The 25,493-nt window shown below is 44.8% G+C and overlaps 1 protein-coding gene across 1 annotated transcript; it reads left to right on the top strand.

The window, feature by feature from the left end:
• Positions 1–253: 253 nt before the first annotated feature.
• Positions 254–7,256, top strand: atp6v1b2 (ATPase H+ transporting V1 subunit B2). The gene is made up of 14 exons (XM_076029764.1): positions 254–510; positions 1,272–1,327; positions 1,729–1,827; positions 2,431–2,524; positions 2,628–2,705; positions 2,773–2,912; positions 3,053–3,154; positions 3,353–3,450; positions 3,578–3,701; positions 3,796–3,946; positions 4,029–4,111; positions 4,716–4,820; positions 5,022–5,151; positions 6,031–7,256. The coding sequence occupies exons 1-14, from the start codon at positions 348–350 to the stop codon at positions 6,165–6,167; spliced, it is 1,560 nt and encodes a 519-aa protein (XP_075885879.1). The 5' UTR covers positions 254–347; the 3' UTR covers positions 6,168–7,256.
• The last annotated feature ends 18,237 nt before the right edge of the window (positions 7,257–25,493 follow it).

Genomic DNA, 25,493 nt, shown 5'->3' with positions numbered 1-25,493 from the left:
CAGATCTACCCCCCCATCAACGTGCTGCCCTCCCTGTCTCGACTCATATCTAAATTCTTCTTCTTCTTCTTCTTCTTATTATTATTAATAATAATAATAATAATAATAATAATAATAATAATAATAATAATAATAATAATAATAATAATAACAATAATAATAATAATAATAATTATTATTATTATTCCCCGAACGCTAATGGGCTGGTGAAACGTCGTGTCTCGAGCCTTCTGCGCCCAGCCCACGCTGCTGCTGCGTCTACCGCGCATGCGCGGAGTGCTGTCACGACTTGGACACTGCAGCAGCTGCCTGCCGCAGGTGGAGAAAAAAAAAAAACAAAAAAAAACATGGCGATGAAGGCACTCAGAGGGATGGTGAACGGGGCCATGAGCGAGCTCTCCTCGGCCGTCAGCGGCAACAGACCGACGGCCTCCGCTCCGGCCTCTGCCGCCGCCGCCCGGGAGCACGTCATGGCCGTGAAGCGGGATTACATCTCGCAGCCGCGCCTCAGTAAGTCCAACCAGCACGAGCATCACCACCACCACCACCGGAAGCGAAGCGATAACTGCGGTAACTGCGTTTGTTTAAGACGCGTGCCGTTCCAAACACGCTGGCCACGTCTCGTCGTTGGATGACAGGCTTTCATTCCCGATGTGTCACCCCGGCCACGCACACCTGTCAGGCATCGGATGAAATACCACAGGTGTTCACCGGAGCCGAACCCCGGTCAGATGATCAATCAACAGGTTGCAGAGAAACAGCGCGTGGTTTGGGCCTCGCCGATGAGAACAGTTGCTGATATTATGTTTAATGGTTGAATATTGAGGGACTTGGTTACGTGTGTTCGACACGAGTTTAATTGCGCAAACAAAACAGTTTTGCATAGAAGTGATTTCTGCATTAATCCAGCACAGGGGCGAAACATTTTGTAGCCTTTGGATTCAACTCAGCGTACACAGGATTCATAGAAAGCCCTTTCAAGTTCCGCCGGAAGGTTCTTGTCCTTCATAGCCGTTCTTTCATCCCTCCTCTGATAGTATGAAAGAGACTGTCAGTTGCTGCTGCAGCATCCACACAAGGCTTTTTGACAGCAGCCTAGATTGATGTTGCCCGCCCGACTGCTTTGTCTTATTTCGGGAGCTGAAAGTGACAAGCAGTTTCATAGTGTCTCCAGAACTAACGGGACAGCCCTTTAACACCCGTTCAACTGCTCAGATTCTGTCGGAACGTCATGTGATTGTTATTACTGCTGTGTTTCTCCTCACTTTTAGCTTACAAGACAGTGTCCGGAGTCAACGGTCCTCTGGTTATTTTGGACCAGGTGAAGGTAAGAAGAATAATTAAGAAGCTTAAAACCATACTCCAGAATTTCTCATCTCAATTTATTGAAGATAAGCGTGTGTATTGTACTAAGAACAGAAATGAATGTCGATCACGTACCAATGACACGTGATCGATGTGTCTCCATCACTGGATGTTGGAAAGTAACTAGAGAGACATTAAACGTGCTCATCAGTTGCTTTGCCCGTCCCGTTACTTACAGTTCTCACTCTGTTTACATGACGCTCGAGGAAACCAAATTATTGCCTTAGTCCGATTATGATCAGACAACTGAAGTGCATGTAAACTAATATCGGAGTTTGAGAACTCAGTGGAATCTGAGAACTCTGATTGAGACACCCAGATAATGTCTGGTACCGACATGCCTGCTCTGCTCCTGCCTCACAGTTTCCCAGGTACGCAGAGATCGTTCACCTTACGCTGCCTGATGGCACCAAGAGAAGCGGCCAGGTGCTGGAAGTTACCGGCTCCAAAGCTGTCGTGCAGGTGGGCTAACCTCAACCGTCATTAAACTCACGCCTGGTGGAACACTTTTTGCGATACTTTTTTGTTTTTTTGTCATTAATATCCAAAAAGTCAAGACTTGCTTTGTCTGACGCGTTCGAATGGACCAGTTGGATTTCTTGCAACTAGTTCAATCAGTTTGAGTTGTTCGGCCGTTGCGAGCTTTAGCACTCTCCGCACATTAGCTACTCTCCACGCTGGTGTCGTTTACTGCAGCTGCAGCAGTGGTTTACGACCTTCATAGGTCTTCCCCCTCAGTTGTTAAAAGCAGCGAGAAAGCACAATTTCTCGCTCCCTGACCTCCAACCTCTTGGTACCTAAAGGGAGGTTATTGATGACCCTGTCATCCCAAAACCAATGGAATCAGATTACTCTCTAAAGACTGGTACAGACACATCAATTTCGCTTTAAAATCTCAACGCCAATGTTAATCGGATGACGCGTAAACAGCGGCATACACACATGGATTTTGGGTGAACCATCCCTTTAAAAGCTTGACACCTGCGCTTTAATTATTATTGATAATATTGACTACGAACTAATTCTTCGACCCCGACCATCCGTGCTCCACGCTGTTCCCTGCAGGTGTTCGAAGGTACTTCGGGCATCGACGCCAAGAAAACCAGCTGCGAGTTCACGGGGGACATCTTGCGGACGCCCGTGTCCGAAGACATGCTGGGTAAGGCAGTGTCATCTGCCCCCCCCCACCCCCCACACCTGCTTTGGTGGTGCTTATCAATGCTCGATGTTCTCAACTGTGTTTTTGTTGTTTTACACGCAAGGTCGTGTGTTCAACGGCTCCGGCAAGCCTATCGACAGAGGGCCGGCGGTCATGGCCGAAGACTTCCTGGACATCATGGGTACGTTTCCCAAGTTTTTGAACGCCGCTTCCATTCGGTGCCAGTCGAGTGATGTTTTTTTTTTCAGGTCAGCCCATTAACCCGCAGTGCCGCATTTACCCCGAGGAGATGATCCAGACCGGCATCTCTGCCATCGACGGCATGAACAGCATCGCCAGAGGCCAGAAGATCCCCATTTTCTCTGCTGCAGGTCTCCCTCACAATGAGGTAAAGGCAAAGTAAGACGGACACGTTGAACAATGCTTGTTTTCTCAAAGGCGTTTTCCACCACGGCCTCCTCTTGCGTTCACTTTTTTACGTTTTTTTTTGCTGAGCGTTTCGTCTCATTTCGTTTCCGCTCCGTCCAGATTGCAGCCCAGATTTGCCGACAGGCCGGCTTGGTGAAGAAGTCCAAGGACGTGATGGACTACAGCGAGGACAACTTCGCCATTGTGTTCGCCGCCATGGGGGTGAGGATTTGAGAAGGAGACCAGTGTGGAAGTAGAACTTCACAAACTATAAGAGCAGACTCGATGTGTGCACCTTCGTCTGTATCCAATAGTTTGACAATCACAGACACATTGTTGACCATGTGTGGTAAATATACGCTCACTACGGCCGCTGCACAGGTGTGTATTAACGACTGGCGGTTTCTCTCCCTCTTTGAGGTCAACATGGAGACCGCCAGGTTCTTTAAGTCTGACTTTGAGGAGAACGGCTCCATGGACAACGTGTGTTTGTTCCTCAACCTGGCCAACGACCCCACGTAAGTTTGAAACTGTGCCATTTTAAAGTCAGGGCAGCAAGCTACACCTTTTTGACGACCAGCATTGAAAAGCGTCGGGAAGCTGCAGGACTTTTAAGAACGTGGCGAACTTCCTTCTTCGCCGCAGCATCGAGCGCATCATCACGCCACGGTTGGCGCTGACGTCGGCCGAGTACCTGGCCTACCAGTGCGAGAAGCACGTCCTCGTCATCCTCACCGACATGAGCTCCTACGCAGAGGCTCTCCGAGAGGTCTGTCACACCGTTTGCTTTTTCCCCCCCCATTCGAAAATACCAAATCAGCTGCAAGGAAATCGGGACTAAAGTCGACGCTGCTCGCCCTCAGGTGTCCGCGGCCAGGGAGGAGGTGCCCGGCCGGCGCGGTTTCCCCGGCTACATGTACACAGACTTGGCCACCATCTACGAGAGGGCCGGCAGGGTCGAGGGACGGAACGGCTCCATCACCCAGATCCCCATCCTCACCATGCCCAACGACGGTAACCTCGCGGACTCGACGGCCGAGTGAGCCGGACGGTCGCTGAACAAACTCTCACACTCGCGTCCGTGTGTCCCCCTCAGACATCACCCACCCCATCCCTGACCTCACTGGCTACATCACCGAGGGACAAATCTACGTGGACAGGCAGCTGCACAACAGACAGGTTGATGCTTTTTGGTTGCATCCTTTTGAAAGTCGTGGTCTTCTCTTAAAGGTCCAGTGTGTAAAATTTTCAAGGAAGCCCACCTGGGTTCTGTTTGGCGGACTTCCTTAAAAAACGGCGGCGCAAGATGGCAGCTAGCTACGAGCAAGACCATTATTGCCGTATTCTTATATGTATGAAACCATTCCAAGGGTAGGAAAACTGAATTACTTTTATTGTACTGAGAGTATACACTTTTATTAACGTATTTATGGGCAGCGTGTTAAGATTTTGCCAATGTAAAAGCCATAAATCCAAGCCAAGTTGTTCACAGTGGACCTTTAAAATGATAATGTGAAAGGTTCTATCCAGCCTACCGACGTCCATGTTACCAACGTCGCCAAAGCTGCGACTCCAGTAGCTTCTTCCTCTCGGTCTTCTCTTTGGTCGTCTTTTCAGAGCAGCACGGCAGTTGCCAAAGCCTCCTTTGGCTGACTGATTGTGGAGCTGGTTGAAATTAAATCAGTTGAAGAAGACTTTGGCGTATGGAGGTCAACCGGTGAGATTTCCGACTTGCAACCGGCTGCCGCTGCTGACAGTTGCTCTCGTGTTTCCTGCGCTCCAGATCTACCCCCCCATCAACGTGCTGCCCTCCCTGTCTCGACTCATGAAGTCTGCCATCGGGGAGGGGATGACCCGCAGGGACCACTCCGACGTCTCCAACCAGCTTGTGAGTTGTACACCGAAAAAAAAAACAAAAAAAAAAAACAAAAAACAAAAGGTCATTGATGGCAGCTGTCGTACCTTGGAACTGCAATTTGTAACGCTCCCCTGGCAGTCGTTGACGCTCTGTTTGTACTGCTTCCAGGGCGACGCTAGCTCGTAAACTAAAAAATGTGTACGTGTTGGGCGATTGTGTGTGTGTACGCAGTATGCTTGCTACGCTATCGGGAAGGACGTCCAGGCCATGAAGGCAGTAGTCGGCGAGGAGGCGCTCACAGCCGACGACCTGCTCTACCTGGAGTTCCTGACCAAGTTTGAGAAGAACTTCATCTCCCAAGGTGCAGTGGGGCGCAACACAGCACTTCCCCCACCCACTATTAGGGCAGAAATAGTGAATACGCAGTCCGTCTGACTCATAAGCTGCTGCTGATAATTGGAGAGCATTAAGGAGAAGTGGAACTTGAGGGAGGGACGGTGCTGAAAAGGCTGTACTTAAAGGAAAAGTTCACCCAATGACATCCTGCAGGCCTGCACTGAGTATCAATGGCAATAAGTTCTGTGCTAATTAAATTATTCATTTTCTTCTAATAGTTCAATTATTATTTGCCTTTATATACTGTATATTTTACATGTAATTCGATTGTTGCTCTCAGAACCACTGTGTTTCTTTCATCCTGCAGTTTGACTATTTATTGGTCCCATTTTCCGATCTTTATTTTTAATCCAGTTCTCCAATGAATCTGATTTACATGAGAAATTCAACAAAGCGGGAAAGAAAAAAAAGCACAATACAGCACATTTAGCCATCTGTTGACAGCCTCCTGAAAAAAAACACAACACCTGCTTTTATTTTCCTGCTGGAAGCGGTGCTGTGTTTTGTCTTCCACACATTTTGGAAATGGATCAAAACAAGACGTCTGCAAAAAGGCAGCGACATAGCGAGCGAACAAACACCAGGTTGGAGATGTTGGGCGTTGGCGCCCTTTGTGATGTCACAGATGGCTGCTTCCCATAACAGCGCCTTTTATTTTTATTCATTTATTTATTTTTTTTAGCACACATTGTAGAGTGGAAAAAACAAAAGTAAAGGGTGGACGTTGTTGTTTGCTAACAATGGCAAAATGAAAGTGCATATTCTGGGACCCTAGAGTTCCTCAGGCCTTGAGTCTTAACGTGAGGGAACTTTACTACAAATTAAGTTGTGTTGTTGTGTCCAGGTGCCTACGAGAACAGGAGCGTGTTTGAGACCCTGGACATCGGCTGGCAGCTGATGAGGATCTTCCCTAAGGAGATGCTGAAGAGGATCCCTCAGAGCACCCTGGCCGAGTTCTACCCCCGAGAGGCCAAACACTAACCATCAACCGCCGCCGCCGCCGCTGCCGGCCGCCTCCACCCGCTCCGGCGGCGTCTCGCCGCAGCCGTTGTGTTAAGTGTCGTGCCATCAACACGCGATGTTCCGAGAGTTTCACGTGGCCTTGACAACACAGTGCTCATGCCTCAGCAGTCACCATGGGAGAGGATAGAATCAAGACTCGGAAAGATGTTTACAGTGTGAATGTGCAATAGGGGAGCGAGAGTGGCGCGCGCGAGTCAGTTCAAGGATGCGTGCGACAACTTGACGATTGTGTTGCGGGAAGCAGAGGGATACGATTGTAACCAAAAAAATACAGAATATACACTGGAAAGAAAAGTCAAACCCCACGCAGCTAAAATAATTTATCAAACCCTGCAAATCCTTAAAAAAAGGCCTACTGCACATAATAAAATCCACACAAATTAGTGTGTGGCAAGGGCGTTCTTGACTGGACTTTCATGTTTTTTTGTTTTTTTTTTCCAATCCTTAAGAAGCAACACTTGTACTTGTTATCAGTTCTTTATCGCAGAACAATTGGGTCACTGTGTCCGCTAAGATGACAAAACTGTGGGAACTATCTTGGAGATTGACTGTCAATGTTGTTTTTTTGGGGTATATTCTTTATTTGCCGTGTACTTTATTTGTTGTTGTTTTTGTGGGCGCCATTGGCTACATGTTTTATCCTCCAGCATGCCACGCGGTGCTCTGAATTACACTAACTACATGAGCTTTCGGTGCAAACTCCTGATTAAAAGCTACGTCAGGAAGTGTAACTGCGAGAGTGTCTGGGGGTCGCGTTGTGTTGAGAAGTCCCGTCATTTGATGTTCATGTTTTCCTCAAGGTGGTTGTTCTTGTTGTGCCATAAGCTACCATAAGACTGAATTGATGATTGTCTTCTTTTTTTTCCTTTTTTTTTTTGTCTGTGTTTTCTACTCTTGGCCTTCAAGTGTCAATTTGTTTGTGTTTGGTTAGTGTGTGCATGATGATGGGATGTATTAATCAGCTTGCATGCGCAGTTGTTGTTGCTGAATGTGAACCTGTTGGTGCCTCAAGTCTCATGCAAAGTAAAATCTGCTCTATGGTGATTACATGTTTGTGTTGTGTCATTTCAGTGAGAAAAAAGGAACGATCTATATTTAGGGAAGTCCGATATTATCGGCTGATAAAGGCATTCAAAATGAATATTGGAAAATATCGGGAAAAAATATAATAAAAATATATGTTTTTTAAATTTCTCCCGAATTTAGTAGTCATGCCAACGAAAAATAGCCTGTTCGTAACTGACGACATCGTGGGGACATCCAACGGGACATCATAATACAAATTAGCCAGAGTGTGTTAATTCCACGACCGCATACATCGGTATCGGTTGATATCAATATCAGAAATTAGGAGTTGGACAATATCAGATATTGGTAAAAAAAAAAAAAAAAAAAAGGTCATTATCAGACATCACTAGTTATATTTGTAACTATTTTAGGGGAATACGTGACTAGTTTTACCTACTTATTCTAAAACATACAGACATTGCTCTAGTCTAGACCACCTGTACAGTTGCTTCTGGCATTGTTGCTTGCCCGTCCAGTGGACCATCCTCTGGTGGCTAAGCTAATGGGACTATGGACCACATCCCAAAACATACAGGTGGTCGAAATAGGTACCAGGTACACAGGTAGGTTCAAATTTCTACACTAAGAAAAGATTTCTAAACGTTCCTGCTTTGTAACACATAAACTACAAACTAATAAATACTATCAGCTCTGCTGATCAGTAGTGCTTAACAGTTAGGCAATGGCTAATAATTATAATGCCTCATCTGATTGATGGTGTCACAGTCAACTTCATTGTCAGTTCCACTTTATGTGCATATTAGACGCAGTGGATTAAAATTTGGAAAATAATAATAAAAAACATTCTAAATAACTCAATTATTTTCTGCATTCCCCTTGAAAAACTGCTTTGTTTCACGTGCTAAAGTCGTAGTTTCAAAATTCTCCTTTCAAGTACATTACTGGATAAAAGTATTGAATTTAGAAAATGAAGGCTTTTGCAGCAATATTGCAAATAATGATTAAAGGAAATTAAAACATTACTCTAGTGGTGGGATTTAATTTGAGTTCTGGCTTATTCCAACATCAGACAAGTAAGAATTAATTCATTAGGCACGACAGAAATAGGCTCCGTAGCAGAGGCAATAGCGCAGTTCCACCGATGACCACGGGAAGGTGCTCTTGGCCCGTTTAACGCCGCGCGTGCGATCCAGTACCAAAAATTCGAGGCGGCGAATTTGTATTCCATAATTTAGGGGAGATGACTCACTCCCCCCCCGCCCCCCCTTTTTATTCCTTTAAAAAATACCAACAAGTCATGCATGACAGCTCAACTTAAAGACCGGAGTCAAAGTCGGTTAAGTGTCTCATTGAGACTTTTTTTTTTTAAATTTTTTTCTTCTCCCCCATGTGTGGGAGCTTTATGGCTCGTCAACGCTACACCGCTGCCAAATCCACGCGGCTCGTCCACACTTCCCCCCTGTTGATGACGATGACGAGTGCGAACCACACACACACACACACACACACACACACACACACACGCACTCTGATGAAACAGAAACAGAGCCGTATCTGTCAAATCCCCCTGAACCTTAAATCGCAGCGAAGCGAGGGCAATACACACCTGGCCGTCTGCCCTTGTGGGGCTGTTGATGGGCGCTGCTCCTCGGGAGAAAAGAGTCACCCTGGTCCCAGGTTGGAGCTGAGCTGCATGTTAAGTCAACTTTCACAGCAACGAATGAAAAAAGGTTGATGTTTCCTCTCTAGGGAAACACACACACACACACACACACACACACACACACACAACTGACAGAGTGGTCATGCAGCTTCCTGTTATTTTACATGGGCTATTCGTGGAAATTCAACGTGACCAACTTCAGGGGAAAAAAGTTCAACTTTCGTAACAAAACGAAAAACTAAAATCAACGCGGTATCGAAAGTAGGATTTGCAAATACGGCCATGTCGAAATCGTACTACCAGTCGCAATACCTTTTAAACCCGAATAAGCCAAATGCTTTCAGTTTTCCCTGTGTGCATTTATTTGATGGACAAGAAGCATAGACGTTGCCAAAAATATAATTAGTCTCCTAGTCGGCACACAGTCAAATCATACAGACATTATCCAAATATACTGTACACAGGAGCGTCGCTAGCTGCTGATAGCACTTGTGCCAGCGGCTTCTCCAATCCACTCGGGGTGCTATTGGCAGTCCAAAGGCTGCCATCCTCTGCTAGATGGCACGAGACCCTCATTTTTTTTGTTTATACCTTGTTTTTGTTTTTTTGTCTTCTGCTTCAGTGAAGGTAGCTAGTTGGAGTGACACCGGTGGGAATGACTTGTCTTCTACTTGCTGTCCAACAGGTGTCCACGACGCCTCCCTCCACTGTGGCTGCAAGACTCGAAATACCTGATCAGACTAGTCCAAAATAAAATAATAATAAAAAAAAAAGCTTATGTGTGAAAAACAAAACTCTTCAAAATGTCAAAATAAGACAAAACCTAAGAAATTGAGGCAAAATCTTAATTTCGCAAACGTACAAATTAAGATGATCAATGCAACACCTCACCCGTCGATTGGATCCAGCAGCCCACAGATTATGCTGACCTGCTGACGCCTGCCGACATGTGCCTATGGATCTTGCAACTCATTTGATACTTGCATCTTTAGGGTCTTGTCTTATACTAAATTTCTAAGCCACTAACATCTGACTGTTTTGGACCTTATAAAATAAAACTTCTAAAATAAAACTGTTTTTTTTTTTTTTTTTCAAATGTGAATATTGCACTCTTTGGGAGGGTCAAAGGTTAGTACATATACATACGTATATAGACAAACACGTGGGTATTTGACCCATGTCTCTATGACCTTCCTAGTAGCTGCTAGGGCCATTTATTGTTTTATAGTGTTCCTAGTGGGATTTTGAGTGTGACACACTGTAAATGGTAAAAATGGTAAATGGACTGCACTTATACAGCGCTTCCAGCACCTTCATGGTAACCCAAAGCGCTTTACAAAGGCCTCTCATTCACCCATTCACACACAAGGATCTCACAACTTTTTTTTGAATAACTTCACTAACTAAGGTCTTGCCTGTGTCATAGAAATTATTATTATTTTTTTTAAATTGCCTGAAATTTACAGAAATTACCATCCTATGACAGTTGAAAATTACATAGAGAGGTAGAATGCCAAAATCTCAACATGTTTGAAAACATGTTTGTTTTTGACATATTGTTAGTATATTGTTTTTTTCTTGGACAATTTAAGAAAAAAAAAAAAAACTGCTCAAAACGCACTGAAAACATTGTCCTATCATAGCTTAGCATGAGACATAGGTATTCTAAGCAAAATCTCAACATGTACGAAAATTGGAAAAAATGCCACACTTTTTTTTTTCTTAGAATAAATAATAAATCAGTCAGCCCGAAACTCACCGGAACCTATGTCCTATCACAGCTTAGCATGAGACGGAGTGGAAGAATACAAAAGTCAACGTTTACATTTACACATTTAGCACAGCGAGTGGATCGGAAAGGCTGGAAATTGCATCTCTATCCAAATATATTTTCGGTCAGTTCCAGAGACCATCAGTGCTTTGGTGAGACATTCCTGCCTCTCATGCGCTTTCCTCCACTTCACGTTTGGCTTTTCTTCCTTTTCATTGCTCATCATCCCCCGTGCTCTCTTTACCTCGGGGGACATAATTAGTGAAAGTGTCAAACAGGTGGTTCGTTCAGCGGCCGAGAAAATTGAAAAGGAGGAAAGAGTTTGCTCCACATTCTTGGTGCAGCGAAGGCTCGGAGGGAGACAGCTTGGCGCACACTGTCTTCTCCCAGCACCTTGCCTCCATGTTACTCCTGCTCTGCCCTCCTCACAACTTTGCTCTGCTCTCCTGAAGACGTAATGCGACTAGATGAGTGAGCGCGTGACGGTGATGGACGCTGGCAGGTATGTGGCGCCTCTGTCTCTCCACACTGCCTTGATTGCTCACAGCGACTGGTCCTCTGGTCACTGTGTGCGTCTGTTTTGTCCGTCTATCTGATGTCCATGAGAGACTTAAAAACCTTTTTTTTTTTTTTTTTTTTTACCCTTCACAAACAAATTCTTGAGCATGAGAGTAAAAAAAAAAAAAAAAGACTATTGCGTTAATGCAGCCTACACAGGTAATAACAAACAAAAGTTTGCCTGCCAAATCGTGACAATTCAACAGCGTCTTTAATATCATTATCATAGCATTTAGCCATAGCCAGGGTTGTGACTGCTGGAGGTTATTATGGTTGGAATGATAACAATATGCGTCCTCTGTGTCCGAAAAAATCAGATAGTCAAAGCTGCATCAATCATTTTTACAGCCGCCGGTTTGGCTGGTGATAGATGGGGCAGCAAGCACAGGTGTTGGCAATTATACTAATCAAGGGCCTCTGGCTCTCTATCTGGCACTTAACCTTTACTATACTGCCGTTTGAATTTTCTTGAATGTCAGCTGTACAATCCGCCGACAAGCGTTTCGTGAGCACGTCATTTTTTTAATGTGTGTATTCTGCTTTTTCTCTACCTATAACTTCTACGTTTTTTTTTTTTTTTTGTTGCCTCGATTATCAGTCAAGCAGTCCGTCGAACCCACTCTAGGATGTGGAGAAGAGTGCTGTGTTGCTGGAGGTAAGGTCCACAAGCAGCTGTTGCCATTTAAACTGTACTTAGGAAATTGCGTCTAAGTAACTAAACTGGGAACAGCTGTAAATAGATCATGGCTGTTTTTCTTTCAAAACAAAGATAATGGCTCATTGTGATAGACACACTTGTGATGAAAGTTAAAGTGTTACCTTAAAAAACCCGAACCTGATAAGGTACAAACTAAACACGTGAGTGCTTCAGCAGTGTGTTAAACGTGGTGAACTGGCGTCTCACCCCCCCCGCCCCACGACTGCTCTCTACAACAGCAGGAACTGGAGATGCTGCAGAGAACCTTGCGCACACGGCGTCCACCGGATCATCATCCTCGACAACAACGAGGCAGACGTCACTGTCTCTTTACGGTCGGAACTGTACAGAAAAAGAAAGAAAGAAAGAGAAATTAAGAAAGAAAGGTTGGTTAAAGCTCTGTGTAAATTGTGAAGCCATGCCATGCTATAAAACACATCTATTAATACAGCAGCTTTTGGCAGTAGCACTGATAACTACGGAAGAGGATTAGGGCCACAAGAAGAGAAAAAAAAAATTACAATAAGGAGAATAATGTCAAAATTTTGTGAATAAAGTCAATGCACAAATGAAAAAAAATTCATGAATACAGTAGAAATTTCACGGATAAAGTCGACGCAAATAAAGTGGAAATTGGCGAGTATAGCCTGGATGGATGGTGGCTAGCACAGTTGTAAGTAAACTGCCAAAAACAGGTGCATCCCACGAGGTTCACCCTTTCAAAAATACCAACAAGTCATGCATGACAGCTCAACTTCAAGACCGGAGTCAAAGTCGGTTAAGTGTCTCATTGAGACTTTTTTTTTTCTCTCCCCCATGTGTGGGAGCTTTATGGCTCGTCAACGCTACACCGCTGCCAAATCCACGCGGCTCGTCCGCACTTCCCTGTTGATGACGATGACGAGTGCGAACCACACACACGCACTCTGATGAAACAGAAACAGAGCCGTGTCTGTCAAATCCCCTGAACCTTAAATCGCAGCAAACAAGGGCAATACACACCTGGCCGTCTGCCCTTGTGGGGCTGTTATCAGGAAACTGGGGAAAACAGAAGTACTCCACTAGACTTGCATGCAGAGCCTTTCGACTTTATTTTCGACACTGTGACTTACTTCACGTTGACATTAATTGCAAAATTTCGATTTTAATAAATTTTGACTTTAATTTCGAAATTTCAACTTTTTTCTCAAATTGGAAACTTGAAAAAAAAAATCAATCTAATTTTTTTTCTCTTCTTGTGGCCCTAATCCTCTTCCGTAGATAACACAGTATTTACTCACAAGTAAATGCTGTTTTTTTTTTTACACAGTGACATGGAGCTGTTGAGAGTAAACATAAAATACAAATGTCAGACTGACAGACTATATATAAAAATATTACGTGATTATTTGAGGGTGATAATTGTGTCAGAATATAGATTATATTTTTAATATATATACATATATATATTTGAATCAATCAGAGGGCCCATGTATACTGTCCCAGCCTAACATGTTTGTAGTACTCAGTCTGAAGTCATACTGGGTATTTATTTGTAATGATTTTGTTTAACAGTCAGACAGCTTTTATGAATATCAGGTCCACAATGTTTGATGATAAACTTTAGAATGTTCCCAAGGATGTGGGAAAAACATATCAAAGAGCAAAGAGCAGAGCTTTCAGTCTTCTTGTGAATAGATTTGAATAAATGACCTGGCAATTAAAAGTAAGCAAAGCAAGTTTCATTCGTCATTATGGTGATGGCACATAAAAACTATACACACAAACACATAAATAGGTCAATGAATCACTATAAATAATCATATAAATAAGTGCTGTTGAATCCTTAATATTAAGCCTGTAATATATTGTTTGTGTCTTCTACAAAACTGCATACTTCGGCTGGGTTTACGTGACTTGCACTGGAGTGTTTTCTTTCTGTTAGCTAGGCTAGGCTAGGCTACGGTTTAGCTACGTGTTCACGTTGTGTTGTGGGGTCAGCCACCATCAAATACAAAGCTTTGAGTCGACCTGATGGTTTAAGACGATCGGCAGAATGGCTGCGCTTCAACTTTTAAGAGAACAAATGTAAAAACAAGTACATTAGCCGCGAAAACAGTTCATTGTCTCCATTTAATAACTGATCTGATTTAATCATGTCACGGTTCTTGGGCAGCAAACAGTAAAGCAGAACCAATGGTGACAACATACACTGACCTTTCTTCACGTTCATGGTGTTGTCCAATTCTACCATACTGAACGATGACTTTCACTTTAGGGGCATTCAGTTACTCCAGAAAGTCACAGCTTCTTTCGCCGTGTGCACACACAGCTGAGTCTAAGATAAAGGCAGCTAATTAAGAGGCACTGTTGACTGTTCTTTCAACCTCAACAGTGCACTGAGATGGAAAGGCCGCTGCAGCACCGCTTGCTCTCATAACTCACCCTTGATTTTACTGCAGTCTGTGCGGACGGACGGTTATTGCTGTGATATTCTTCCATTGCAGAAAAAGTCACGTTTATTAATTCCTCAATGTTTCCCTGCTTTCTCACGCAACTAAATACGATGTTGCTGTTGAAAATGTCAAATCCAGAACAAAACATTGCACGTTGTCTGGTCCTCTGTATATCTCAGGATGTCCAGCCACTTAAAAAAGTGAAAAATTATTGGATACTGATAATAAAAAGGATAATAATTTTTTTTTCTCTTATTGATGTCAAGAAAAACAAGACAGTAAATCCAGATGTGAGAAAATTTAAGGTCCCACATAATTCAAGGTTCTTAAGTAGAGGTAAAACAAAGTGAGAAGCAATTTTTTTTTAGAGGGGGCTGTAAATACAGGGCTTAACATTCTTATACGGAGATCCATAATTTTGTTTTTTATTAAGACAACATTGTTTTACTGGGGTCTGGGATGTAAAACGAGTATGCAAAAACTGGGCATGATACGGGACCTTTGCTCTCGCTTCATCCAGAAGATAAAGGGTTATGTTCAGTCTGCTCGCATGTCATGCTGTGCATCCACATGATTCAATTATTGAAATAAAAGAACATGCAAAAAAAGGAAGAAAAAAAAAAAAAAACGTCATGCGGTTTTGACATGGAAAGTGTTTATCTTGAGTCGCTCGTCTCTCCTTATGGGCTCGTCACGGGCCGCCTCTCTGTGGTTGCTCTCTGCAGAGGCACTGCAGACTGACTGCTGCCGAGCACGGAAACAAGACGACAGTCAGTGCAGTGCGGGCTGTTTTTGACAGTTTGAAACGTTGCGGCCGGTAATGGTGGGGGGGTTGCCACATGGAGCTGTTAGATGAAGCGCTGCCGGCGACATGCTGCACACCTTCAGCTACTCGGCCCCGCTCTGAAACACCTCTCTATGTGTGTGAGAGAGCGCTAGAGTGACAGAGGGAGAGAGAGAGAGAGAGAGAGAGAGAGAGAGAAGAAGGGAATGCCATGAACACAATACTATATTATATTAATATTATTATCATCAATAATAATGATAATCACACAATGTGATTTCCTGGATTTATTTTTTAATTCCGTCTCTCACAGTTGAAGCGTACCTATGATGAACATTACACACCTCTCATCTTTTAAAGTGGGACAACTTGCAGAATCGTTGACTGCCGAATACTTTTTTGCCCCACTGTATCTATCTATCTATCTATCTATCTATATACATATATATATATGTATATATATATCAGAAGAAGCCTGGGACCTTTCTGTGTGGAGTTTGCATGTTCTCCCTGTGTCTGCGTGGGTTCTCTCCGGGTCCTCCGGCTTCCTCCCACAGTCCAAAAACATGCATGTGAGGTCAATTGAACATTCTAAAATTCTCCATAGGTGTGCATGCGAGTGTGAATGTTTGTCTGTTTCTATGTGGCCCTGCGATGAACTGGCGACTTGTCCAGGGTGTCACCCTGCCTTCGCCCTAAGACAGCTGGGAGAGGCTCCAGCAGACCCCCGTGACCCTGAATAGGAATAAGCGGGTATAGAATATAGAAGATACAGGCACTAATATTCTTTTAAAGAAATGATGGCACCAGTCGCTCATTGGAATCAACCGAGAGTGAAATCTAAAGGACGTCTGTCTTAGGCAGCAACAAGAGGAAACAAACAAAAACAAACAATAATGACATACGCAAACAGGACCAAGGTCAACACGGAAAAAAAAAAAAAATACTTGCAAAGGAAACAAACATGCGGAGCGGAGGGAAACGTTCTCACTGTATAAATAAAGGCGCACTGAATGACAAAGAGGCTTCGTCAGGAGCTGCCAGTTTCCTCAGCGCGCCCCTTTGATAAATGTTCCTGGCTGAGGGTCAGGAGCGCCGTGCATCGGCCGCAGCTTCTGCTCTCAAAAGTGCGTTATTCAATTTCTGTTCACTTTCCCTGTTTGCTCTCATCTCCGTGCAGGAGCAAGGGGCCACGTTGGAAAGGAAGGGAAAACAGAAGGCAGCACGCGTGCATATGTATTTTTAGCCGCGTGCTCTTGTTGGTTTTTCCTGCAAAAGAGGGGCTGGCGAACCCTTTAATTAGCCTCAAACTGGGACCATCTCGTCCGTTTTGTTACGCAGGATCGCTCTTAATTAACTGTTGCATTATCATGGCAAACTTGGCGAGCGCACGCGTGTTTGCATGTGCGTCGATAGAGCAGTCTAAAGGGTAGATCACCACACGCTTTCTGAGCAGGGCTGGAATTATTCATGAGCTGTCACAGTGCATTCTCAGGCGCACGGCACACAAATAATTGAAATAATGATGCTAAAATACTCACGCGAGCGCGCACACGCTCACATTAAGCCGGGTGAGGCGCCGCACGTGCACATGCACATGCACATGCACATGCACGGACATATAACGTATGGGCAGATTGCAGTGTGTCTGACAGTTATGCAATTAACGTCAGCCTGTTCCTACCCAGTGAAGGCAAAATGCGACGGCTGTAACATTGAGATGAAATACGTGCAATTGCGAAATGTTGAACCACCGCTCATGATATCATTCACTGAAAACATCAACAGGGTTTATTTACTTGACTGTCAAATACATCAGGAGCTATATAGCAGCACTTCACATATCGTTAGCCTAATAGCATAGTTGCCTAAGTCATATTTGAATGTTTTCGGAAAACAAGAAAAAACAACAACACATTTTTTTTAGCGAGCACATTGGTAAAGTTAGGCAGACATCACAATTTGGCAGAGAAATTACTTCGGCAATTATGCTATTAGGCTAACGATATGACTGATTGATTTGGTAGCATTAGTATGCTAGCTGGCAGTCAGGATCCGTTACTTAGCTGAAATGAGCTCCTGGGGGTATATTTTAATCCTGCATTAACGCTGTGCCGATTTCTGTGTGAGGCAAAAAAAAAATAAATAAAAAGTTGCATTTAACTGTCAAATAACTTTCAGGATTTTTGACAGATTTTATGTATTTTTTTTTTTGGTTTAATGAAGCTGGTGTCACTACCACAAAGTACCAAACACAGTTGGCATATCAAATTAAATCTATAAACAAATTAAACTTTCTCCGAAACAAATTGCTCAACAACCCCCCCCCCCCCCCCCCCCCTTGTCACCGACAAAACAAGAAAGATTGCATCAGGAAACACTTCCCGTCTCCTATAGTCCCTTTCAAAAACACCGAAACATGGAACACAGGGCCAAAGAGGAGAACATCCCTGCATGATTCATGCGACAGTGAATAAAAACACACGAGGCAACATGAGCGGAAGTCATGAAGTGTTCGGAGAGGTTGTGCGGGGAGATGAAACGTGATCGCAGTTGCACGGAGGTCAGAACATCCTTTTTTTTTTTTACAGGAGGTTGCGCTGTGGAACAGAGTCCTCCGAAATGCGTTTGGACAGCAATTCTCACGTGTAGCAGTGGGACTGGCTGGGAGCGCAGTTCAAAGGGCTGTAACATGCGGGTAAACAAAAAGAAAAAAAATGCAATCACATTTCCTAAAACAACAGTGCCAAATCAGTTTAGCTTCAAATTCCTTTTCCAGGATTCGGGAGTGGAGGGTTTTCCAGCCAGAGTCTGGATCTGGACGGAGGGATCCGGATTCTGGCCCCGGCCGCACTGGGACGACAAGTCAAGGGTTGCTCGTCCACAATCAGCCGCATTCACTGGAACCTGAGGGCTGAACACCAAAAAAAAAAAAAACATGTTTGTGTGCGTCTCGCTTGCCCCGAATCAGATTTGCACCTGTAATTTGTCAAAACAACAAAATCATTTTGATTGTTAGCGATTACCGTCTCTTTCACGCTTTTGACAAACAAGCGACGGGCAAAACGTCGCTTACACGGCGACTAAAAATAGTGCTCGCCCAATTGTTCCCGCCGCTGCCAGGAGGTGAATTATTCTCCCAAACGTGTTTCCGCTCGAGAGAAAAAAAAAGAAAAAAAAAAAAAGAAAAAAAAGAAAATCCAATTTTTGTTTACGCACGCAGGCAAAATTAGGGGCAACGCTTTGAAAATGACGTTCGCTGTCATTTCTGGGTTACATTAAAACTTAAAACTGCGCGACCGGCACGAATGAGAGAACGGGCCGCCCAGAGCGGCTCACCTGTCTCTTTGTTCATTTTCTTTACGAGACAACAAAAACAGTCCCGATGATCACATTTACTCCAACGGGGGTGGCAGATCAAGCTGGGCTATTCACGTCCATCGTTTGGATTCGGCGGTCGCTGCTTGTTTACAGGCCGTGGAAACAGAAAATCTAACGTTGCTCGCACCTGTTCCACCCTGTGCGCCTTTGACACGGCGCAACAGCGAAAGGTATCTTGACAGGCAGGTGAAACACAATGAGTATGAAATCGCTCTGATGCCCAAAACCAGTTTTAACCTGCGGTTTGTGCTGTTTCACGTGTCCGAGTCACACCTCACATACAAGACCATTACACAAAACACGCATGCACAGATAGACAAACACATGACCGTTAAACAATATGCAACACACACACAAAGACATGATCACTACACAAAATATAACACAATGGGATACAGAAAAAACAAACAAAAAAAACCCAAAGCAAATTTCCATTGAAAGTTGTATCTCTCTCTCTCTCTCTCATATACAGTATGTATGTATATATACTGTATATGAGAGAGAGATACAAATTTCCATTGAAAGTTGTATCTCTCTCTCTCTCTCTCTGTATACAGTATGTATGTATATATACTGTATATCTATATGTAACAATCATGTACTGGTAAACTGAGGTCTGACTGGGCCAGGACTGAACTAAACGCTCTGGATTATCCTCCCAATGGCTTCCTGGCCTTGCAAAACAAGAGCGTGTTGGCTGAACAGGAGCCCATGTCAGAGGTCATGTGACTCCAGTCAACTGGTCACAGACGACAGATCGCAGCGGCGATGATGCACCGTGAATGCGTTCAGTGACTTTAAACCTCTGGAAAAAAAAAGAAAAAAGAAAAAAAAAGCTTTTATTTGCCGCTATGTGCCTTTGAATGCATCTACCGCCTCGTGCGTTCAAGTGTGAGTACGTGTGTGTGTGTGTGTGTGTGTGTGTGTGTGTGTGTGTGTGTGTGTGTGTGTGTGCGGTGGCCTGTGCGTGAACTATATGCATTAGGAGCGGAGCTGAAGTTGAGGGGCCGAGGGGAGCAGCGAGCGAGTCCCCGGGAGCTCAGCACTATCCTCCATCCATCTCAATCCCCCGCCGGCCGTCTCTCAGCGAACCTCTGAGCAGGAAAAGCATTGTTTGTTTTGACAGGCAGCGAAATCCATTTCCAGTATCTGTCACACGCCGGGCGGATCCATTTGAACTTGCTATCCGCCACAGTTTTCTGCCTGGCGGATTCGCCGAGACCGCAAGCCGGGCATGTGGCGAGGAGGGGCCGGGCGCCGCACGCGGGATGGGAGCGGACAAAGCGGCGGCCGCCCGAGTGAGGGAGTAACCGAGCGGCAAAAAAAAAAAAAAAAAAAAAACGAAGAAAAAAAAGTGCCACACACATTGCGAAGGAGGTTCCGCCGGGCGCGTTGGAGGTTATTATCCATCTTTATTCACTCCGTCATTATTCAAACATGAGCCTGCTGCTATCCTGAGGGATGGCGCCGTAAATGAGGGTTTGTTAGCGAAAGAGGCTTCACAGAGAGAGAGAAGGAGAGAGAGAGAGAGAGAGAGAGAGAGATGAGGGGAAGTGGAAAGGACGGCCAGGCGGGCAACAAGAGGCATAATCAGATTCTCTCAGGAGGACAAGCCGGTCCCCCCCACCCCCCGTCCACACTTGATTTCTTCTCACAGTCACACTCCAACCTCCCTACATCTGAACCACCCCGCTTGTTTGTTGTCCCCCCCCCCCCAACACACACTCCGATTTGTTTGTTCCTGTTCTCTGCTGCCCCAGCTAGTTTCAAAATCATATTGCGATCAGATACACTACCGTTCCAAAAGTTTTGGGGTCACTGACTCATTTCCGCATTGAACTCCATTATAGCCAGCATTACGAAATGATGATCACGAGTGCACGGAAATCAGTCAATCATCAATGTGCTTAACAAGCATAGGGACATGTTATTGTCTGGTGAAAACCCTTTCCATTGTCTAATTAAAAGTGTTTCCATCCCAAGATGCAGAATTCTGTGTGAACACACTGAGAGTAGGCTGTTTTAAAGAGCCTAAAATATAAATCATGATGCTTCGTTTACTCATTTATAGCCTAGCCATAAGTGTGATTATAATACACAGTGTTGTTATTTTTTGTAGTCATTTTAAAGCATTCGACTTATTGCACTTGATATTAATTCTCTAAAATCACATTCAATTTGACATTCACGGAAACTACCGTCTAAGCCATCCCATACGTGTTCAGCACATCCTTACTGATTTTCCGTGGACAAGTAATAGTGGTTCTTGGAGCGTTCCAGTGGATTATATGATGAAGCTGGTTTTAATGGAGTTCAATGCAGAAATCAATCAGTGACCACCAAACTTTTGAACAGTGGTGTACGTATTTTAACCGGCCACTTTCTGAGCTACCTAATCAATTAGCCGAAGACTGTTTTAGTGTTTTTCATTGAACATTGAAAAGATGTGCACACAGCAGTTTCAGGCATCTCGATTGGAAAAGGGCCGAGATCTTCAGTGTTGATATGGGTGACAGTTTTTTTTAATTTATTTATTTATTTATTTTTTTCAGGGGGTTTGCGTGAGGTGCTTAATAGGACCTTAGCAATTTCAAAAACTGTTTATTGTAGCACAAGCTTCCAAATAGTAGGAACAAGTAAAAGGAGTAAACACTGAGTGAGAATGTCTAAAGGCTGGAAATGTATGATATTGTCAGAAATATCGGTATTGTACATTTCCAACAAAGGAGGACATTGCATGAGAAAAAAAGTGTGCATTCCAAATTTCAGATACAACAAGAGCAACAACAAAACAGAACTAATTTGGAGGACAGCGGCAATGTTATCTCAGAAAAAAATTTCACCCCCCACCCGCCTTCACAAAATACAATGGCAGATTTTAACATTGCCGTAAGCTGAACACCTCTGAATCCTTCCTGCTCTGCAAAATTTTGGACATCCGGCTGTTCCCAGTGTCCAGGGGCTCTGCTGCCTGCGCCTCAACCCGTCCAAAATAACAGCATTTTGGTCTAAACTGGATGTTTGTGGTTGGTTGAGCCTCCGGACTAGAAGCCATTCAGCAGATGACATCTGTTGTAGAAACAGACTGTTGGATGCTGTACCACTGTAATTCCACTGCTTTATTATTCCAAATTTTTTACTCTGCTCTACATGTAACTTAACAAGATATTTATTGTGTTTTTTATACTCTAGGAAAAATCGGAGAGGACAATAATGATTCCTTTGTGGAAACATTCTATTTTTCATCAAACACACATACTTACACACATACTGTAAGCAACCCTCAAACCTTGAGGTATTCTCAAGCCATGATTGCATTGGTCGATCGTGGTATTCTATTTTGAAAATTAACCGTATTCTTTGAGTGACTTCCTGTCCATCTTGACGTATATCCCTCGCGGCTGTGGACCGTGGAGGTGCGCGTCGCTTCGAGTTTGTCGTGAACGACGCCATTTGTCAATAAGGGCGGCGAAAAGAAGCGGGCTCCGTTCTGCGGCTATTCGTGGCGCCTCCACGGCCGGTGTGAACCCGACCTGAACAGGAGGGCTGCAGCTCGAGCGCAATCTTCACGGCGCTTCCGCCTCCGGTTTGAACCCGCGCGTTGAAAAAAATTTGTGCCATTAAAAGGAGTTTGAGTTACGCACAGCCCTATTTATAATAGTGTTTTTTTTTCTTTGCTTGTCTCTCAGAACTTTTAGACAGAACATCCATCCATTTTCTATTTAACCTGCACAAGTCCATCCCTGCTATCACATGGCAAAGGGTGGGGTTACACACTGGACCCCAGTTTATCACAGAGTCAACAACAAATATGTTCAAACACACACCTGCCAAGTCTTTTTTCACTACAATGCCTAAAAACGGCTGTAATTTTCAGTGGTGCCGCTGTTTTCACGGGCTCCCCTAGCTAGCAAATTTCCTGGTACGTAGCATTTTCACTAGGGGTAAATTTGCGAAACGAGGCAAAAACAGGAAATCACGCAAACGTACACGCTGAGGCAGCGTGTTTTTATTTTTCCCGTTGACGTTTTTTAGCTCGGCGAGTGCAACTGAGTGCACAATGTGTTTATTTTCTGCAAATGAAAATAAACATTTGCCTGTTGACGTAATGCGTAGTACGACAAAATTGCCTGAAAATGGATGAACTTTGTCAACAAAAATTTCCCTTTTTCCATTTTCACACACAGCAGAGAAAAATGAAAAAAAGAATACCTGGCAAAAAAACAAGTAATTTTCCAGCTTTTTGCATCCGTCAACGTTTTCACATGAAGGCGAAATCTCGTATGCGTGTAAATAACCTCCTTTGTTGCCATGTGAACTGGCTAGAAATTGCGCTAACGTCCCGGCATTTTTTTTGTTGACCGGGAGAGCGGAAGCACGATATCGCTGTCGCGCTACGCTAACGTGTCAGACAGAGACTCGCAGCGGGCCGGATGTGGCCCGCGGGCCGTAGTTTGGCGACCCCTGGCGTAGATGAAGTGCTACAGAATTCAGGAGTCCGGTGGTGGTCAGTGTTCTTAGTTGTTGGGCACTTTTGGCTGTAGAATCGTTCCGCGGCGATGGTGTCGTTCACGCCAGACTTGAAGCGGCGCGCACCTCCGCGGCCGGTTTCCGCCGTGCAGCGATGGTTTCGGCGTCTGGTCCATTTTGTGCGCGAGCCGCGGGCGAAAAAGCCAGAGGACAATGAACAATTATCGAGCGCTGATGGAACGTGATCGAAAACTTTTGCATCAGTGCTTGCTATACGCCGCGACTGGCGCGATATTGTGACTTAGCGCACGTTATGCTCAACGTCATCCCGTGCGGCAGGTAAAAAAAAAGGGTTGTGATGTCCCGGGTGTCCCAATTCCATAGCAAGCCAATCGGTGCAGTGACGATCAGAGCCGATTATTACCCGGGTCGCTTGCCGGGTTGTTTGACCCGTTATGTCGCGGACAGCGCGGCTCGTGAGCCTGCTCCACTGCCACCAAATGCCGATTAGTCGCGGAACATCACGACGTTTTTTGGCCAGTGGAGCAGGGGCTTAAGTTTTGGAGTTGCCAATTAATCAAAAGGCCCTGGGTCAGAATTGAATGCCTTGCCTTCTTGCTACGAGGTGACAAGTTTAGTTTAGTGAGTTCATTCCGGTCGTTTTCAATATTGTACATGCTTTATACATTAAACAAAACAATACAATGATTATAATCATATACATCGACTGAAAAGGTGTAGGCTGAAGCCTTGCAGTCAGCTTGCAGCGCTGACTACTGCACCTGCGACTACTGCATTGCTGTCAAAGGTAGTTTGATTCCCACTGGGGCCTCTCTCTCTCTCCCTCTCTCTCTGTGTAATCTGCATTGATCTCCATGTGGCTGTGCTGGGTTCCCGTCGCTGTCCATAGGTGTGAGCAGATAATAAGTTAGCGCCGGGTAATTACGACAGACGGAGGTCATTGTGCCTGCTCCTCTGTGAAGCATGTATGGTCGCCATGGCAACAATTACCTGGAAGTGAGGTTTAACGGGAGGACCGTCGCCGAGCTGGTTTTGAATAAATGAATAAAGTACACGGCAGGTTTGCTGTTGACAGAGGGCGAGAAAAGTGTTTTCAGTGTCACAGGTGACCCCGATGCCACAGGATGCATCTGGAGATGAGCACAGTCTTGCTAAAATTACAGTCATCGCGAGTCCCTGGCAAACTATGCAATACATGCAAAAAGAAGTAGCGCAGGTAGGTATTACTTGACACCCCTCACCTTTTCTCCTTTACGCTGGGCCTCCTGCTTGGCACAGTTCCAACCTCAGCCTCCTTCCACCTCCAACCATCCCAGTCTGGCCTCTCTGGCGTTACCGCCAAATCATCTCACAGGCGCGGTCCATCTGATGTCACCCCTGATCCCAATTAGCCAAATTAGACCCCATCAGACATCAGGGACTATCGATCTATTCGTTATTCAATTAATGTTTTAGACCTCAGATTGTTTTCAAGACATATCTGAAAAGTACACACATGCCCTGCCCTTTAACGCATTGACGGTCAGTCACTTCAGTCTTTCTTGCAACCAGATTTATCGGCCTGCCGCTCTTCTGCGGTGGCCGCATCTATTGGAACAGAGGACTCCATCTATCTTCATAAAGGTCAGCGGTGAAGAGCGCAAGATGACGGCCATCTGTGGGCTGACACTAACTGTTTTTCCCCCACTTTGCTCGGCAGGAATGTTGCACCTTTTGCCTGCAAAGCGATTTGTGTCAAAACCGTTGAGTGGTCGCGACAACTTTTTCGAACTTGCCACTTCGGTACCACTCTACCGCGACACATAAGCCGAATAATATCCACGGGCGACAGTCAAAGGTGCCATGTTAATCTATGCAGTGTTTTAATTATGCGCCGTGTGTGCTATTTTTTACCCCTTTGAATGCAGGATGGTGTACTTTTTACGCCGTATCCCTGCTGATTTCCGACAGGTACCATTTAACTCCCCCCTCCCCCACCACCTCACATACAGCTCACAAGTACTTATTTATGCACAAAAACAATTACCACTTTGTCACTTGAGACTATCTCAGCAACAGGAATTGCGCTGAAAGACCGAGGCGACGATGTTGATTTCACTCCTCGCCCGGCACTGACGCACTGCCGCTTCCGTGAGCGCTGCCATTTCAAAGTGCATTTCCACTTTTGTTTTTTCCCCCTGTCCCTCTCTCTCTCTCTCTCTCTCTCTCTCTCTAATGTGAGTCATGATCAGAACGTCACCTCTCATCTGTCACATTGTTTCACGTGGGAACTCTCGTGCGATGACGAGCCCATTCCTGACACGCTTGTCTCGCCGTCTCCGTCTGCTCCTGCGCCCCCCCCCCCCACCCCCCCTCCCTTGAGTTCCTCCCCTTCCACTTCATCCACTGACTCATATATCATTAAGTGCCTTGTTCCTTTGCTGCGCTGTTTGTGCACCAGTCAGCGGGGGAAGAGTTAAGTGGCCTTTAGAAATC

The sequence above is a fragment of the Nelusetta ayraudi genome, unplaced genomic scaffold, assembly GCF_046127955.1.
Source record: "Nelusetta ayraudi isolate G7.1 ecotype Tasmania unplaced genomic scaffold, CSIRO-AGI_Nayr_v1 ptg000026l, whole genome shotgun sequence".
NCBI classification, from domain to species: Eukaryota; Metazoa; Chordata; class Actinopteri; order Tetraodontiformes; family Monacanthidae; genus Nelusetta; species Nelusetta ayraudi.
This window is presented reverse-complemented; position numbering and strand designations above follow the sequence as displayed.